General features: G+C 44.1%; 1 protein-coding gene across 1 annotated transcript in view; it reads left to right on the forward strand.

Moving 5' to 3' along the window:
• LOC147894808 (dynein regulatory complex subunit 7-like) overlaps positions 1-19,261 on the forward strand; it is a 589,338-nt gene that overhangs the window by 158,084 nt on the left and 411,993 nt on the right. The window contains 1 exon segment of the mRNA XM_087385174.1: positions 8,384-8,548. Within this exon segment, the coding sequence (XP_087241300.1) occupies positions 8,384-8,548 (165 nt within the window).

The raw sequence follows: 19,261 nt of genomic DNA on the forward strand, positions 1-19,261 counted from the left end.
TGATCCCAAAGTCATGAAGAAGGGGGAACGGACAAAAGTACTGAAAATCGGGGCTATTCCCCTCCAAATAATCCTCACCTGTCTGCAATCCCATAAGCAATGCTGAACTGATTCCATAGTAGAAAGGCAACGAGAACAAGTAGGGTTGGCCCTGAACTTGGATCTCCACAAGTTCACTACAATACCACCATGAATAGAAAGCCAAAAAAAGAGAGGTCATATTCTATCCCTAAGGGATTTTCAGAGTCTCTTCCAAAAGCTCTTCTGCAGGTTGATAGAAATATAAAACCCCTTCCAATAGGGAGCTCTAGAGGGCCTCTAACCTCTACAACTCAACTGAAATCTCTTGGCATCGCTAACAGTGTAACGAAAGAAGGGTAGGCTCTTCTCTCGGTGCCCTTCATTAATCCACTCCCACTCCCAGTGATGCATAAATCTCGGACATGACGTGTCCAATCATTAATGGTCTTGTAGTTTTCCGGGGTGAGTCCCCTGCCTTGTGAATGGTAGTTATGCCGTTAAGGGGACGAGCATTTTCTGAGCGAAATCTTCCGAGCGTCCGAGCGAAGGAAAAAAAAAGCTTCCAACTATGCATAAATATGGCAAAAATCGATCAGAAGAAAACATAGTTTCACTTAGAAATATGCAAAGTATTATAGCAATGCCTATTTTATACAAAAATCTTCAGGTGAATCTGTAGGAATGGTGAGAGCATAATGGGATGGCTTTTGAAGAAACCCACATGTCGAGTAGACTTCTCTATGAAAATTCCCTTATGATCCTTCTTACAACTTTTACTTAATAGGGGGTGACATTGAAAACCCTCTCTCAACCTATCTTCATGAAAGAGTTTCTTCAAAGAAAACTCATTGAAGCAAGCCATCCAGGTAGTTTCGCCAGCGAAACCCCTTTGAAGCAAGTCTCCCAAGGTAGTTTCGCTGGCGAAACTACCTTGGACAGCACTTTTAAAAGTGACATAACTTTCATATCCAATGTCCAAATATAGTCATTCAACCACTCAAATTGATCGGAACACCCCATTTGAGCATATCCATGAAGTTATATTTTGGAAAATCTTCCATAAATAGTATTAAATATTACATGTATTTTATGAGAGTGATATATAAGCCCAAGTTAATACTTATTTATAGTAATTTAAACTTCTTTAGAAACATGTCCATAAATATGCTATAAAAACACTAAAAAGATATTGCCATATGATATAAATGTGTTAATAAGTAATTATATATGCATAGTATTATTACATTGAGAGTGATTATGAGGAATGTTTCTTAAAGGAATCAACACTTTTTTAAGGTAATAACAGGGGTACAAAGGGATGTCTCTAAATAAGAAAATTATGTCGTGTAAAAATGAATGAGTGACTAGTCTGTATATTTTTATGATAAAGGGATCTAGTTCTAGTGAAAATAAAAGTGTAAAAACCATGTTTCCTAAAGAAAAACATTTTTAAAAATCTCTTGAAAAACACGCTCGGATAAACCTGCTCATAGGTTTTTGCTTGTAAAATTGACGCATCCTGCCGTTAATAGTCCATGTGTGAGGAAAGCTACGCAAACTGCTTCATTAAAAAGGTTTGCTAAGATCGAGGCAAAAGTATCTATTCCATATGCAATAAATGCGGTGCATAAGCTCTCATGATCGTTAGCTCAGCCATTATGAAGCTTTAGTGCTGCATGCTTAACAACACTGGCTGTGAAAAGAGTGCAAGAGGTAGATGGGACAAGTGCGAGAGATCAAGGGATGGTTGGTTGGGAATGTCATACAATGTGCGTGCATATGCGTACCATGTTTGGGTCTCTGTGTTCAAGGAACTTTGACTAGAAGTCCTCAGAGTTGTTACTAAACATGATGTTTATTAACTCCTCATTCCCACGGACGAAAGGCTGCTTCTTCGTACGGACAATAGAGTGATACATGTGCATTGTTTTTTACTCATTTGGAAGGTTATGCTTGGTCTTGAATCTGAGTTAGTGGCAAAGATCCTTGCACTCATCATCATACTAATTATTGCAGCGTACAGAACCGAGAGGCGGTGGGCAGGTGGAATGAGTGGAGTATGTGAATTTGTGAAGGGAAGCCTCATGAAGCAAGCAAGTGATCAGAGCAGATTGGTCCTCTAAGAGTGGTATAATCTCAATATACATGAGTAGTGTGAAAAGTCATGCACAATATTTGGGTGAAAGGCTATGTTCAAATCGAATATGATGATAAGTGTTGTAAGTGAGCGGTGCCATGGGGTTAGCCGTGAGGCAAGGTATGGATATGCTGAAAAAGAGGTAAGTATAATCTACTCCTGGGGGTAATACTTAGATGGAGAAATAGTTGATATGAGGTGTGAGGGAAGGGGATTCCATGAGGTAGTCAATCACACTGGAGCCCCCCCCCTTGTCGAAAACATGTGAATCCACTTGAGGAGGACCATCTACCTAGACAATTGTATATGATAAGATCATGTATCCTACCCATGTCCAAGAATGCATGCCCATATGATGTGGCTGAGGCTTGCCTATCTATGGAAACTCTCAAGACATACCGACCTCATCTAGATCGATGTTTGATAGTAAGATAGAATCATTGTGCAAAAATCCAAAAGTGATACCTAACGTGCCATCCTCATGTTAAAGTCCCCAACAAGAACTTCCCTACAGCCTGACAAATCCATGATGTCCGAGTATAGGGGTATTTATAGTGATGCCTTGGCCTCCTCTCTAGTCTATAGCAAAATGAGATGTCTCAAGGGGGGAGTAGCATACTGCAATGAATAGGTCTTGTCGAGAGGTGCGGTGGATCCGGATCCATAAAATCCTAGAGTGTGTGTCTTGCCTCTCTACAGATATCGTCCAAATGAGGGAAGATTTGTATAGTAGTACTACCCCTCTTGACCCTCGCACTCCACCCATCTCCCTTGTCTTATCCATGTATGCTAGCTTCCATGCATATCCACTAACTGCCGGTAAAGGATGCTCTAGGCTTTGGTGTGTCTTTGTAAAAAATTCTATGTCTCGCCCAGTCTCTGAGAAATTCCTTGGCTCTGACGATAAGGTAGCATTGTAGTCCCAAACAGTGCAAGACAAGGTCTCAGTGTTATGAGTCTCATAGATCTGGCCCCCCTATGTAGGGGGGCTAGCATATCCCCTACAGGGGCCTATAAGGAGTCACCCATCGTGAACCATTGCCCACTTCCTCTCCTTGCAGGCTACATCCCACTGTTGTGTCAAAGTATGACTCTCCTCTACTTGTAGGGGTGTGAGGTCCTCATCCATAGATATCTCTGGGTGTGAGATCCTCCTCTAGTTGATCCCTTAGGACCGATCAGTGATGCAATGCTACAAGACGAGCCTATATCTCCCTGAAGAGAACAACGAGGGGCTGCTCTCGATTGGAATCCCTCCCTACATGCTAGGCCCCCTTAGTCCCATGCTCTAGGAGCCACAAAATAGAGGCCATGAAATTGGTCGCATCGCCAATAGGTGTAATAGCTATATGAGGATCCCTCAGACTATGATGTTGAGAGCATCATTGGCTCTTTGCTGCTGTTATAGAATGGTGGCCTTTGTAGGTTCCATTTCACAACGTCTACCCATCTGGATGCCTCTACCATAGTTGACTACATGGTGGCTGCCTCCACCACTGGTCTACTTCTTGGGGCCGTTGCTAAGGCCACCATCTCCTTACGGAGCTGGGATATATCCTGTCCTAGACTCTGTATGATGCGGGTCCACTCCTATGTGAAACGAGCATGCTCATGTGCAAAGCGATTCAGTTCTATATCACATGTACGTAGGTGGTGGACCTCCAACATGAGAGACTCCCAGGCGTCAGATGGAATTGTGTGTCCTTGGAGAGATGTGAACAAAGATGGGATGAATGGGGGCTGAGCAGCACGGGGTGGCTGAATGAACTGAGTGAAGGGGGGTGTGGACATAACAGCCTGAGATAGGGTGCAACAAGGGGACTCATGGAGGGTTGACGAAGAGAGTCGAACTGTGGATGGAAATGGTGTTGGCTGAGGGGTAGGGGTGACAAAAGGATGTATACTATGTGGATGCATGGGATATCACCTCCAAAGATGGTGACATCTGTGGTGATACTGGAATCAAATCTACAAGGATTGAAGATGCTGTCGTGGTTGTTGAGGTAGATACTGAGAGAGAGAGAGAGAGAGAGAGAGAGAGAGAGAGAGAGTGTTGTGTTAAAACCTAAGAAACCTTATACTCTTATTTTTTTCCCCAAAGAGAAGACTTCTATTAAGTAGGAAAAAATCCTCAAGAGAAAATGCTCATGGCAAGAGTACATCATGCATAGCATGAAACCAAAATATGAGTGGGGTCAAAAACTTACTCAGCAAGAGGAGCCACTAAAGCTCCAAGGTAGAGGGTAAAAATGCCACCTTAAACTTGTGGTGGACCTCAACAAAAGGAGATCCTTTGACATTGAATGGTCGGATGGTGATGAAGAGGAAGATTCCGGACCATCTTATATTGAACATTCTAAAGGTCATGCCATCCTTACATTAAAATGAAAACATTTGCGGATCAAGCTTCTCTAACAGTCTTATAAGCTGAAAGGTACCAAAGTATGGATAGCTGAGGAGCTTACACAAGCTCAACTCAAGAACAAGGCAACGGAATTAGCAAAGGTCAAGGCTGCCAGGAAAGATGGGAAATGGGCAGTATACCAGGAAGGAGTGGCACTTATTAAAGAGTTCAAATCAAAACCAAAAGACTTTCAGTATTAAAATGATGTAAGACCAGCTATATATGGGTATGTTTTATCTAGGTTATCACGTAGGTACTTAATAAAATGAAGCTGCCTCTGCACTCCCTAGGAGCTGTCGTGTACGCTCTCTAAGCTATGTACTAGATAGTTTTCATGTTGGCCCATAGACCCCTTGGTCTCCCATGGACGTAAATAGACTTTCTCGGGGAAGACCCTACATGCTCAACCAAATGGCCATCAGAATCTATACAGTTTCTATCCAAATACTGGCAAAAGTGTGAGAAGGGTGGACTTGGGAGCCATCAAGTGCCTCCTTGCATTTAGACCCCCATATATGCCACACTGAAATGCTTGCTAAGATCTCCCAATACTATCCATTGAGGCATGTGCAAGTTTGGAAGGAGAAGGGGGGAACAATATCCAAAGAGCTAGAATCAACTAAATGTCATCGAACCGAAAGATTCCAAGAGAAGTTATGCATCTCATAAAAGATATGAGGCCTCGAAAGGGAGAACCAAGCCACCAAGCCCGAGGCCATGAAGAAGGGGGGGGAACAAAGGTACTTAAAAGTCTAGCAATGCCCTTTCAAATTAACTTCGCCCATCTACAATCCCATAAAGAATGTTGAATAGACTTCTTAGCAGAAAGGCAGCAAGGGCAAGTCAGGGCTGATCCAAACCTGCTGAACCCCCATATGTTCGTTGCAATCCCTCTATGAATAGAAAGCCAGGAGAAAATAATGGTTTTTCTATTCCTGAGGGACCTGGGGAGACTTCTCCAGAATCATTTTTGCAAGACTAGAAATTTGAAAACTCTCCCAATGAGGAGCCGTAATGGGCTTCAAGCCCCTAAGAAAGAGAAACTCCTGGCATTGCTAACCATGTAGTGGAAGAAAGGGAGTCTGTGCTCATGGTGGTTGCCTACATCAATCCAGTTCCAACTCCCCAGGGTCCCAATGTAAACACTTTATGGGGACACCTCCAAAAGTCAAATCCTCCATGAACCTAGGAGAATGTTCTCCAGGATTGGGTCTAGGTACCAACTTGAAGCCAAGAAATAGTACTCCAAATGACCAAAACTCTAACAGGCTAAAAAATAATGTCCACAAGGATATTATCATCCCTAGATCTAGATCATTTGCCCTCAGAGTGAACATAAAAAACCAGGGCATTTCCATTTGAACCTCATTGAACCCATATGACTTGAAGCGGGGGACCTGATCTTGTAAAATCCGCAAGCTGTCTAGACCGATGATAAGGCCTGCCATCTACGAGAACCCAATCCAAGGGTAAGGCTGCATGGCTTTTCTCAATTCTTCTTTCATTTCCTCTTAGGTGACTTGCTTATGACAAACGGAAGGTTTTTAAATCTTTCCAAGAGCCCACAGAGGAAGTGGGTCCGCTCTTTCATCTAGACCACTACATGTGACCAGAAGCACCAAGAGGTTCACCATGATCATCAAGTATGAGGTTACTCCACATGACAAGCTGCCTATCAATCTTTTCACGCAAAGAGGGCACTTAGAAGTTTAAAGAGGGTGGGTCCTCTCTTCCATCTAGACCGCTACATGTAACTAGAAGCACCAAGAGGTTTGCCACGATCATCAAGTATGAGGTTATTCCACATGACAAGCTGCCTATCAATCTTTTCTCGCAAAGAGGGTCGGATTCTCCAAAGAATCACACTTAGTCATGTGGAATGAAAGCATACTTGATGAGCATGGCAAGCCACTAGGCACTTCACATTATATGTAGTGGTCCAAATGGGAGAGGGGCCTTGCTTCCACTGTGGGGTCTTGGAAAGATTTCAAAGGACCAAAGAGTTTTATCAGTTAGTTATCTAAGAGGGACTACAGGGAGGATTCAACAGATTGATGCAGCCATACCTGTGGAGTGGATAGATACATATGATATCCCTATTACGGGTTCCACTTGGTTGGGTTCTTTTACTAGGACGGGTATTCCTCTTCAGATTATTGCTTTGCAGGATGCACAAAGGATGCCCTTGTTTTTGTTGTTCAGTCGGAAGGGAGGCTTCATGTATCTTCAGATGATATTCTTCATGGTGTTTCCTTCCAGTTGGTCAGGATAGCAGGTTATATGGAGCATGGTACAGATTCACAGTGGTACCTGGATTCCAACCCTGGATTCCGACCCACTTCTTCTGGGCCCTGGGTTCATGGAGACTTTGGCTCTATGGAGGTGTCCCTATTAGATCCTTCCAGTGGGACCCTGGGGAGTGGGAATGGATTGATGAAGGGCACCGAGAGAAGAGCATCCCCTTCTTTCGTTACACAGTTAGAAATGCCAGGAGATTCCAGCTCCATTGTAGAGGTTGGAGGCCCTCTATTATTTTGGCTTTCTATTCACGATGGGATTGCAGTGAACCTATGGAGGTCCAAGTTTGGGCCTGACTCTACATATCCTCGTTGCCATTTTGCAATTGAGTCAGTTCAACATTGCCTTTGGGAGTGTAGACAGGCAAGGACGATTTGGAAGGGTGTTGCTAGGGTCTTATGCACTTTTCATAGATCGCCCTTCTTCATGACCTGGGGCTCAGTTGCTTGGCTATCTCTTATGGGGCCTCAGGTCTTATTCGAGGGACATGACTCAGATGGGGCTTTCTCCATTCGACAGCACGTAGTTGAGTCATGTTCTCTCCAAGATGTTTCATTCACTCCTTTCAGAGCTGCACATGCTTCTGTAGACACCTCTTGGCAGATTCTAGCTAGTATTGCAGCATAGGATAATTGGAGAGCCAGATGTACAGAGGCATTAGATGGGATCCCAAGTTCACCCTTCTCAGACTTTGGCCAGTATATGGACTGATACTATACATACCTTGATGGCCATTTGGGCAAGCATGCAAGGATCATCGAGAGCAGCCTCTGCTAGGAGGAGTTATTTTTTCAGAGTATGGATGGGATCGCCTTTCTTCTGCTTCAGGGTTGATGTGGCATTTTCAGCCTCAACCCTGGTTATTTGCTAGCTCTTTTTGAGTTTTGGTTTTTCTCATGCTTTACATGATGTACTCCCGCATTGAGCTTGCTCCTGCAGTTTTCTTTCATATTAATAGAAGTACTTTTTTTGCAAAAAAAGAAGGATATTAAAACAACAAGATAATAGCTAATAAACATGGCACATGACTTATCATTCAGTATTAGATTGTAAAAACTAGTTCTGGAATAGTTGTTGAATTGAGATTTACTCATTATATCTTACTGCAGCCTCCAGCTGAAGGGAGCACACCATCAATTCGTGAAGGTGCATCTATGGTAGTGATTGGCTCTCAACTTGTTGTGTTTGGAGGACGAGGAAGCCGGCAACGATATAATGACGTCCATGTTCTTGACACTCAGGTTGGTTTTCATTGAAACTTATCATAGTTAATTGTTTACAATGACACACACATACAAAACTGTAGATACTGCATTTTTGCAACCCAATCAGCAACATAACTATATTTGACAGAATATTGGACTTTGGAAGAAAAGGAACCTGTGTTTCCTGATTTCCCACGTGTATATGAACAAAGTCTACTCTCTGATATTCAAGAAGATGGCTTGGTAGTTCGATGTACATTCAATTTTTGCTCATGCTTTTATCTACTGGTGCTCATCTTGGGTGCATAATTTGTATAGGTATGGACATGGACTCTTCAAAACACCAAAGGGTCTATACCCGCCCCAAGGCAGAATGCTGCATCCACGTATTTAGGGACCAAGTTTTATGTACATGGAGGAAAAGGAAGCCTTATGCTTGATGACTTGCATGTTCTAGATACTTTGGGATTCACATGGAGCAGGGTATATATATACAAATGAACACCTTGTTAAATTCACATTTCATGCATGGATTCCTTATTGCAGCATAGAAATTTAGATGTTAATTTGTAACAATACATACATTCTTGTAAATTGTATATATCGTGGAAACTATGTCAAGAACGGGAATTATATAGCTTCAAGGATTTCCTGTCACTCGTCTAAGTATAACTGTCAATCTATGGGGTTTTGCCCCTTTGAAAGTCTTCATTAACTAACTGTCAGGATATATCATGAGGAATTTTGTAATGTCATCCTGAAAGGCTTCTCTTACTTATCATGAGAAAGAAATAAAGAAAGGATGAAGACACTAAAGCTAAAGCAAGCATCCACTCCCAAGGCTGTTGCCTGGGATGAGAAGAACAGGTAGAGAAGCACACCATGATGTCTCTATGGGAGCATGCACATAGCTTGCATAACTATTTGCATGAGAGCCGTCGGGTCCTTGCAGGGAACCAGTTGGTCAGGTGTCCACTGAGGTGTCTGAACCTTTATATGTTATCTAGGGCACCAAAATCAACCGGCTGGATCAAGAATGGAAGAGATGATCTTGGCCAATAGTGGATCTAATGAAGGCTTGTGTCATCAAGAGAGAAAGTAGTGATAGGACGTTTGTTGATGCTCAACCTGGGCAGCCTGCCTACCTACGTACCTATATATATATATATATATATATATATATATATATATATAAAATCGCTCTCCTTCCCAGTGGTCTCTAAAGGTAGATCCAAGCTGTTTGGCAAGTGCCACCATCATCTCTTGTACATGATATCTTCTTATCAAAGACCTAGAGGGTCTAGAAGTTCCTTTTTTGGTTTTGATCATCTTCTTTTGCATCAACTCCTTTATTTCTAGTACTTTCTCTAGTATGTGCTCAATATTGATTCCCCATTCCTCTAACCATTCAGACCTCTCTTTGCACTATCCATTCCCATTATTTCTTCTAGAGTTCATCTCTCTGTTCTTCTAGACCCTTTTCATGGCAGTTTATTTGAGTGCCACTCTTTCACTTTATTTCTTCTAGAGTTCATCTCTCTATTCTTCTAGACCCTTTTCATGTCAGTTTACTTGAGTGCAACTCTTTCACTTTGTTGATGTAGTGATTTGCATACATTAGTAGACGAAGGACATATTTGGGCAGTCTTACTCTACCTTGATCTTACTAGTGACGTCTTCCTTTCCTTCCATCTACTATGAATCCTTGCCAGCTTAAACAAAATCTTTTCATTTGTCCTTAAAGTTGCTTGTCTTGTATCCCTTGAACTTTCTAGGCTTCCCCACAAGCAAAGAAAGAAAGAAAGAAAGAAAGAAAGAAATTTATCAAAGTCTTTTAAAGTATGAGACTTAAAAAACCAGATACAATGAGCTGTATGGGTGGATCCTCTAAGTGGGCATCTGCACCCAAGACACCTACAACATAAACAGAAAACCACTAGTACAAAGTGTATGAGCCCCATGGGGAGGACAGTACTCTCTAGGTGTGGCCCTGTGTCTGACAAGTGCCACTATCAAAACCTTTTGGACATGCCTTTGGTTTGGTAACCATGGAGGGAAGATCCCCCATCATGATTTGTGCATCGGCGCGATGGCAAGTCTGTCGTATCTCTCGCTTTGAGCCTCATCTTGGCACTCACTTCCAGTTGGCTACAACTCTTACTCCCAGCCATTTTTATTTTTATTTTCAGAAATAGACTTCTATTAAGTAGGAGAAAAAACCCCAAGAGTAAGCTCAAAGCGGAATACATCATGAAATCATGAGGATAAATAAAACCCCCTCAAAGTGAGGTGGAAAACAACCAAGGCAAAGGTTGAAAGTGCCACCTCAACCCATCCTTCCATTCCCTGAGGAAAGAAGCCCTCCTAGCTGAGGCTGCACGGGAGTCTCCCTGCATACTCATCCATACGGCCATTAAAGTATGTACGGTGTCTGTCCAGATACTAGCCAAAGTGTGCGAGGGATGAACCTGAGTACCCTCCATAGCCTCTGTGCATCTGGCTCTCCAGATATGCCAGGATGCTATGCTCGCTAAAATCTCCCAAGAAGTATCCACAAAGGCATGTACATCTGTAAAAGGAAGGCGTGGTACCACATCCAACGAACATGACTTAATCTGATGACGTCGAACCAAAATGGCCTGAGAGGAGTCAAGTCTCTCATAGAATACCTGAGGCCCTGTAAGAGAAAGCCAAGCCACTAAGCCCCATGTCATAAAGAATGGGGAGTGGGCAAAGTGACTGAAAATCCTGGCTACCCCCATCCAAATCATCCTCACCCAGATGGTTCTTAATCTCAAAGGAAGTGCAGGGAGACTCCAACAGATAGATGCAGCCTTGCCCTTGGATTGGGTGGACACAGATGACATGCCTATTACTTGCTCCACTTGGATGGGGGCATTTTTCAGATTGGGAGTTCCTTTATAGGTGATTGCTTTTCTTGACACACATGAGGATGCCTTAGTTTTTTATGTTTCTTCGGGGGGCAGGCTGTCCAGATCCACAGACGATATCTTGTTGGAGGTACCGTTTCAGCCAGTCAGGATAGTGGGCTTCATGGAGCATGGCTCTCTTTCACAGTGGTACTAGGATCCTGACCCGCTTCTCCTCGCCCTTGGCTCATGGAGGCTGTGGCTCTCTGGAGGTGTCCCAATTAAGTTTTTGCAGTGGGACCCTGGGAAATGGGAATGGATAGATGAAGGCCACCGAGAGAAAGGCATCCCCTTCTTTCGTTACACAGTCAGTAATGCCAAGAAATTCCAGCTCAGCTGTAGGGGTTGGAGGCCCACCAGTGCTCATCATTGGGAGAACTTTCAGATTCCTGCTGACTTGCAGAAAATTTTTTGGCAGAGACTCTGGAAATCCCACTGGAATAGAAAAATCACTCTCTTCTTTTGGCTTTCTATTGATGGTGGGATAGCACTAAACCATTGGAGATCCAGGTTCGGAGCTGACCCTTCTTGCCCTCACTGCCTTTCTGCTTTGAAGACAATATAACACTACCTTTGGGATTGTAGACAGGCGAGAATCATATGGAAGGGGATTGCAAGACTTTTCAGCACTTTTGTTTGCCTACCTTTCTATATGACCTGGGGATCAATGGCTTGGCTTAGTCTTTCAGGGCCCCAGGTATTTTTTGAGAGACTTGATTCCTCTGGGCTCTTCACATCCCCGACGACACCTTGTGGAGTTGTGCTCTCTAGAGGATGTTCTGGCCACTCTTTTCAGGGCTGCTCACTCCTCAGTCGACTCTCCATGGGAGATCCTAGCTAGCATTGCAGCATGGCACATTTGGAGAGCCAGATGAACTGAGGCTTTGGAGGGTTCTCAGGTTTACCCTTCTCAGATCTTGGCCAGTACTTGGACAGATATGATACACACTCTGATGGCCATTTGGGTGACCATGCAGGGATCATCTCGAGCACCCTCCTCCAGGAGAGTTACTTTTCTCAGAGATTGGAGAGACTCTCCCTTCTTTGCTGAGACTTCTACAGGGTTGAGATGGCATTTTAAGCCTCAGCCTTGGTTTCTTTCTACCTCATTCCTCTGAGGTGTTTTTTATTACATGCTTAGCATGGTGTATTTCCGCACAGAGCTTGCTCTAGCGGGTTTCTTTCTTACTTAATAGAAGTCTCTTTTTTGGAAAAAAAAATAAAATCATCCTTGCCTGTATGCAGTCCCATAAACAATGCTGAATAGTCTCCGAAGCAGAGAGGCAATGAGGGCAAGTAGGGTCGCTGGATCTCCAAAGGTTCACTGCAATCCCACCATGGATAGAGAGCCAAAAGAAGAGAGTGATCTTTCTATTCCTGTGGGATTTCCAGAGTCTCCTCTAGAAGCACCTCTGCAGATCCGTAGTGATATCAAATGTCACCCAATGAGGAACTCTGGAAGGTCTCCAACCTCTACTACTGAGCTGAAATCTCCTGACATTACTTACCGTGTAACGAAAGAAGGGGATGCTCTTCTCTCGATGCCCTGTGTCAATCCACTCCCACTCTCCAGGGTACTGCAAATACCTAATGGGAACTCCCCCGTAGAGCCAAAGCCTCCAAGACCCGGTGGAGAGTAGCCGGGTGTCTGGGTCGAGGAACCACTCTGAATCTGATCCTTGCACCAAAAGACCTACAACCCTGATAGGTTGAAAAGCAGACTCAAGCAAGATGTCCTCTGTGGATCTGAGCAATCTTCCACCATCCTGCACACTAAAAACTAAAGCATCCTTCTATGCACCTCGAAAGGCCAAAACCTGAAGCGAAACACCGCCTCTCGTAAAAGTACCTGCCCAAGTGGAGCAAGTGAGTGGCATATCATCTGTGTCTACCCAATCCTCTGGAAGGGATGCCTCAATCTGCAAGATCCTCCCTGCACTCCCTCTGAGATGTCCTGTCAATTGAGACTTGGTCTCCTCTGGAAACCTGCGGAAAGCTTTCCAAGAACCCAAAGATGATGCAGGTCGCCTCTCCCACCTGGATCACTGCATGTAGAGTGAGGCACCAAGTGGTCTGCCAAGATCATCTAAAATACTTTCATTCCACATGATGGGTTGCCTATCAATCTCTTCACGAGAGGAAGGAGGAATCCTCTAAAGAGTGCTCTTGAAACTGGCCCATGCTTTCAGAATGGCCACCATGAGAGGGGATGAAGGTGATCTGAGGTGTGCTGTGGTGAAGATCCACCTAATACTGCTCATCCAGTCTCCTCCTAAAGAAGGTGTGCACCTCTGTATGTTGCTAATAAGAAAGGCCTTCCACAGTTCCTACCATCTCGCATAAGTCCGCGCACCACCATCTTGCATAGTAAAGCTCTGCACTGTAAATATGGATCAATAATATTGAGACCCCCTTCCTGTGTAGGGAGGATGAGGGTCTCCCAAGCCACCCTGGCTAAGGTATCGGCTGTGCCATCAAGCCCACTCCAAAGAAAATTTTTGATCGGTCTCCTAAGCTAAGTGATGCAGTCCCTAGAACAGCACCAACAAGAACAAACAAACCAAGCCGTGGCCAAGAGGACCTGGTTGACCACCACAACTCTAGAGGCAAGATCCAGCTTGGCTGAGCTCCAAAAAAGGAGCTTCCTCCTGATGCTCTCCAACACGGGAGCAAACTACTGCGTGGAAGAAATATCCAAACCGACCTGGCAGCCCAAATACCTGACAGGCACACCCCTCTGAACCCAAGTGAATCCTATGTCAAGCCCCCAAACTGGAGTGTCCTCATCACTGATCCAAAATCCATTGGATTTATGCCAATTTATCTACGCCCCCACCGCCAAGCAAAATAAATCCAATGCTGTCCTGAAAGAAGTGAGCGTCTGTGGAGTGGCATCCAAGTAAAGTGATGTGTCATCTGCCAACTCACTGTCAAGTAACTCCTCTTTCCTTCTAATGGGAAGTCTCAGCCCAAAGATGTCAGCTTGAGATCTAACATAAATACTCATAGCTTCGGCCACAAATAATAAAAGGAAAAGAGCAAGGGGGCATCCCTGACGGACTGATTTGGAAATCTGAAATCTCTCACCCCTTACCCCACCAATAAGTACCTGGTTGTGGGCTGATCTGTACAAAGAGGAAACACCTCTGATCCAAGCATCAATAAAGCCAAAACGTAGAAGGGTGCCCTCCAGAAAAACCCAATCTACTCTGTCATAAGCTTTCTCAAAATCCAAAAGTAGAATGGCTAGATTCCTGGCCGCTCTGCATGGCCCACTCTGAGGCTTCCCAGAAAGAGAAAATGTTATAAAAAATGCTTCTGCCATGCACAAATCCCGTCTGAGTGTCATGAATAAGATCTGGGAGAAGGGGCTACAATCGGAGGCTGATTGCCTTTGCCAGAATCTTGTAACAAGTCCCCACAAGTGTGATAGGCTTCCACTGGGACACTAGATTTCTGCAACCTCCTTTCGGGATAAGGTGGATGAGACCTTCTGTAAGCGACCCGGGCATCTCACCAGAGTCCCAAATGCCCTGCAGGGCTGAAGTAATGTAGTCTCCAATCATATCCCAGAATGCAATCAAAAAATGCAATCAAAAAAGAGGGGGTAAGGCCAGCCGAGAACCTGGGCACTTGCCCTTGTGAAGGGCTGAAAGTGCAGTCTTGAACTCTGTGTTGGTGAAAGGTGCATCAAGCAAAACATGCATATCCGGTTTCACCAACAAAGGGATGCTCTGCCAAATAACCTGTCTGGCATCCTCTCTATCCCATGTCTCAGGATCAGCAGTAAGAAGGGTGGCATAAAAATCTGAAGCTATGTGCAAGACATCATCAAGATCTGTCTATAAAACCCCATGTGAGTCAATAAGTTGGGATACACTCTCTCTACTATGTCTAGGGCCAAGAGTAGAGAGAAAGTGTTTATTGACTCTGCCACCCATGTGAATCCAGAAGGACTCCCGTGCATGAAAGGCATACTCTGCTCTCTGACCAAGCAATACCTGCTGATGAGCCCTTGCTGCAGCAAGCTGCTCCTGAATCCAAGCATTTGAAGGTCATTTCTGCTCTTCCCTCTGCAAAGCTGCCAACTGCTGGCGAACACCAATCTCACATCTCAGAATATCTCGTCTCCTGGTACAAGCAACTGAGAGGTAGAAGTTGCTAATACCAGAAAGGGCAGGGAAAGAGTTCCTAAAAAGCAAGTCTGGCCGAGGAGTGTGAAGAAGACCTGCACTCGTGGAGGAAGGAGGAGAAGGACCTGCCAGGCCTCTATCAGCAAATCTGGAGCTGGGAGCTGAGGAGGCCTGTGGCTGGGCTGAAGAAGGATCTAGAGTCCTCATCTGTGCATACACTCCCTCAGCTGTGGCATGAACAGTCTGAGGGGGAGAAGTATCGGTAGCCCCCTCGTGATCAGAAACCAAAATGGCTGGGGTTGGTGCATCTGAAGGCCCCTCCTGATGTGGAACTGTAGTATCTCGGGCTGCAGCAACATCCACCTCTGGAATCCGTATGGCATCTGTCTGAAGCGGATCAAAGGTCTCCTCCTGAGGTAAAGGAGCCACTCTGACTGCTCTCCAACGTGGTACTAGGAGTGCTGCAGGCTTTGGGCGCCTTGCTGCCCCTGGTGGTCCTGGGGTGCACGAAGCAGGGCGCCCTGCTGCTCCTGGTAGTCCTGGAGTGCGTGGTACAGGCCGCAGGGAAGGTGCAGACGGGGTAGTACGTGAAGGAGCCGCACCAGAAGACCTCTTGGGTCTTTTTCTCTTCCTTGGGCAATCTCTAGCAAAGTGCCCAAGGGTCCCGCAAAATGAACAAAACCACAATAAATGCGGAATACTCTCCGATGCAAGGTGACATCTTGGACAGAGAGGTGAAGCTATTCGTCGTTTAGCCAATTTCACTCCCTGGCATTTTCAACTTCCATATCATTTGCAATCTTCCTTTCCACCAGGCTAATGATTTGTTCAGATGCCATAAAGAATTAGCATGATGGGCAATCCAAGGAGGAGGTAATATTAATCTATAACCCTGTATAGATGTCAATGACTGCAAAGGCTTAGAAGAAATGCTTGAACTCGAAGACTGAAGGTGCCAATCTTGAAGCCTGTCACTGCCATTCAATGTCGGAATCGGAACCAGAGGAAGTAGGAGATCAGCAATAGCTTTCCAAATAGGTCTATGATGCATAGCCAGGTTGTATTGTCTACATGCTGCTGGAAAAAGGAGAATATTTCCTTGCATATCTACAACGTCATCAATGAACCGGATACCCATTTTCATAAGATTGTAAGCTCTGATGGGTTGTTGAACAGCAAGGGGAGAGGAAAACACAGCACTCCAATGAATACTCTCCAATCTGAGTGATGATGCTAGAGAAGCAGGATGAGGAGACCATTTGATGTGAGAGAGTACTTGCTTCCAATCCTGAATCAAGGAATTAGAAAATGGACAACCAGGGATTTTACCTTGAAATTTTCCAAGTACTACTTCCGATGGATCTACTATCCAATGTCCATAAGCATGTGTGCGCATCTGACCACACAAAATTGCTAGCATAATAGACCAAGGCTGCTCTTGTTGAAAGAATGTTTTGAGCATAGTAATCTTTCTTGCCAACACATGATATTTGATGTTTATTATATTCAAACCACCATGCATTCTGGGTGAGCAAAGCAAGTCCATTTTGAGCAACCATAAAGCTTTTTTATGAAGCTTGGTTTTTCAAAAAATCTCCATGGCTTGAGACATAAAAGATGAGAGATCTCGAGATGACCAATGTAATAGAGTAAGGTAGAACTGGACATAAGCTAGAACAATAGACTGGACAAAGCCATACATGCAGAGGCCATGTGGAAATCTTCCAATATTGTAATTTGTCCTGAATTTTGTTGAACACCCACAACATTTGTTGCTTATTACTGATTTTCCAGCCAATAGGATAACCCAAATGTCTTACTATATTTTCCGGTTGAATAATCTGGCCTGGCCACAGAATAGCATGCCAATCACAAAGCTTGAGAGGCAAGAGTTTTGATTTCTGAAAATTAATTTTAAGACCAGCTGCCAACCCAAAATCTGAAAGGGTATCCATCAACAGACGAATCTCCAATGGACTGTTCTTTAGCATGAAGAATGAATCATCTGCATAGGCCTGCGCTATGAAGGGTCGTGAACCAGAAATCTGAAGCCCCTCTAGCTGTCCAGTATCAACCATGTGATCCATATAAAGAAGCAAAGGATGTGAAGCGATGGCATAAAGCAAGGCACTGAGAGGACATCCTTGTCGAACCGAACGTTCGAGAGTCCAAGACTCAGACAAATGTTTCCCTATAAAGCATTGTGCAGTAGAATTTGAATAAAGCCAATATATGACATTAGATAGCTTTGGCCCAAAACCAAGTTTTTGCATGATTTGAGAGACATAATCCCACTGTACTGTATCAAACGCCTTCGCCACATCCACCTGCATGACCAACACATCTTGATCTGAATATTTAGCATATTCCATTGCGATAAGAGTGTTAGTGATATTGTCATGTATGTGCCGTCTTGGAACAAAACCATATTGCCTGGGATGAAGTCCATCATGAAGGATATCCTTTATCCGATGTACCAACATTTTGGCAATCAGTTTGTATATCACCGGCATCAAAGTAATTGGTCTCCAGTCATCCATAGTCTCACAAAGAATCTTTTTGGGCACAAGCCTAACCAAACCATGCTTCCAAGCTGAGGGAAGATGTTGGTGCTGCCATGCTGCATTAATAAACTGCAGAATTGGACCCTTTATTTCTGGCCAAAAGGCTTCGAAAAATTCAACCGTCAGACCATCCCAGCCAGGGGATTTATGTTTACCCAAATGCTTAAGGGCTTCATCCAATTCATCATCTGAAAAAGGCATTTCCAGCATTGAGGCTTTTTGCGGGGAGACAATGGGAGAAACAAGCTCAGTAAATCTGTTACGAGCCAATGCGACCTGAGGTGCAGAAGAGGATGGCTGAGAATAAAGAAACTGAAAATGATCCAGACATTGTTTTTCAAGCTGAGAGAGAGACTGGGTCCAAAGACCATCTGATTTCCTTACCCTCATGATAGATTGGCTTTGTCTGTGTGCATGTAAGTTCCGGAAAAAAGATTTAGAGGAACAGCCCTTATGTAGCATAGGTTTAACTCTAGCCCTAATCTACCATTTAGACACCTTGCGTTTGTCATTGGCATCAATTATAGAGGAAGCACAAGACAATAAATGCTGCTCAGAATCAGATAGAGATCTTTGATGACTAATCTGTACAAGATACTGCTTGTATGATTTTGCCCACTGGATATGCTGTCTGGTTTCTGCCAAGTACCATCTTCCATATTCCTTGATGACATTTTGAATACGATGTATGAAAGAGATCCAAGCAAATTCCAGATCCTCCTGAGCATGGGATAGCAATGGCCTGCAAGCCAGTCTGATCATATGCTGAAATTTTTCATGAGAAAGATAGAATTGATTAACCTGTAAATTTCTGACTGAAGAGAGCTGCAAGTCATCCAGAGGCATACCAAAAGAAAGGGTGAGCCAAAGTGGAGTGTGATCAGATAATTGTTGTGAATAATCAGTCCACATCTGACATGTATATTCATCATATTGCTGAGCATGAATGAGATAAAATCTATCAAGCCTGGCCCAATAATCTGTGAGAGCATTATGGTGATATGTAAATCCCATCACTGAAGGATGAGTTGCTGTCCATAAATCTGCAAATCGAAGTGATGAAGTCATGTGTTCCCATTGCTGGATTTCAGAGGGCAGCATAGTATTTTTTCCTCTATCTCGTCTTCGTCAATTTCCAATCCTCGAGCCAGCGTGAAATTGGTATTTGCCTACCTAAATAGATAATGCAGTGTTATGAATCCAGTCCGTGTCCATGCCATCCAATGTTTCTGAGTTAGATCTGGGCAATTGCCCTTCAAGGGGATAAAGCATTATCAACTAAGCTTTCCTCGGACCTTCGGCTTGCCTTTCCTCTTCCCAAATGTCAGCCCAGTAGAAGGGAGACCTCAAATAGCTTCGTAACCAGCGATGAGAGCCTCAGGCTTGGAAATAATCCCGAGAATTCCACACATTCTTTTCTATCTCATTGGAGCGTTTTTCCAGTTCATGGCCCAACAGGAGAAGTGTCAGTGGTTGATCTTCTATGGTTGTAATGCTAATCCTCTCTTCTGTGCTACCAAGCTACCAGATTCTCGATCGGGCAGGAAAAGGCGCGAAGAGAAAGAAAAC

The sequence above is a fragment of the Dipteris shenzhenensis genome, chromosome 14, assembly GCF_047967505.1.
Source record: "Dipteris shenzhenensis isolate YYH24624 ecotype China chromosome 14, Dip_SZ_1.0, whole genome shotgun sequence".
Lineage (NCBI taxonomy): Eukaryota > Viridiplantae > Streptophyta > Polypodiopsida > Gleicheniales > Dipteridaceae > Dipteris > Dipteris shenzhenensis.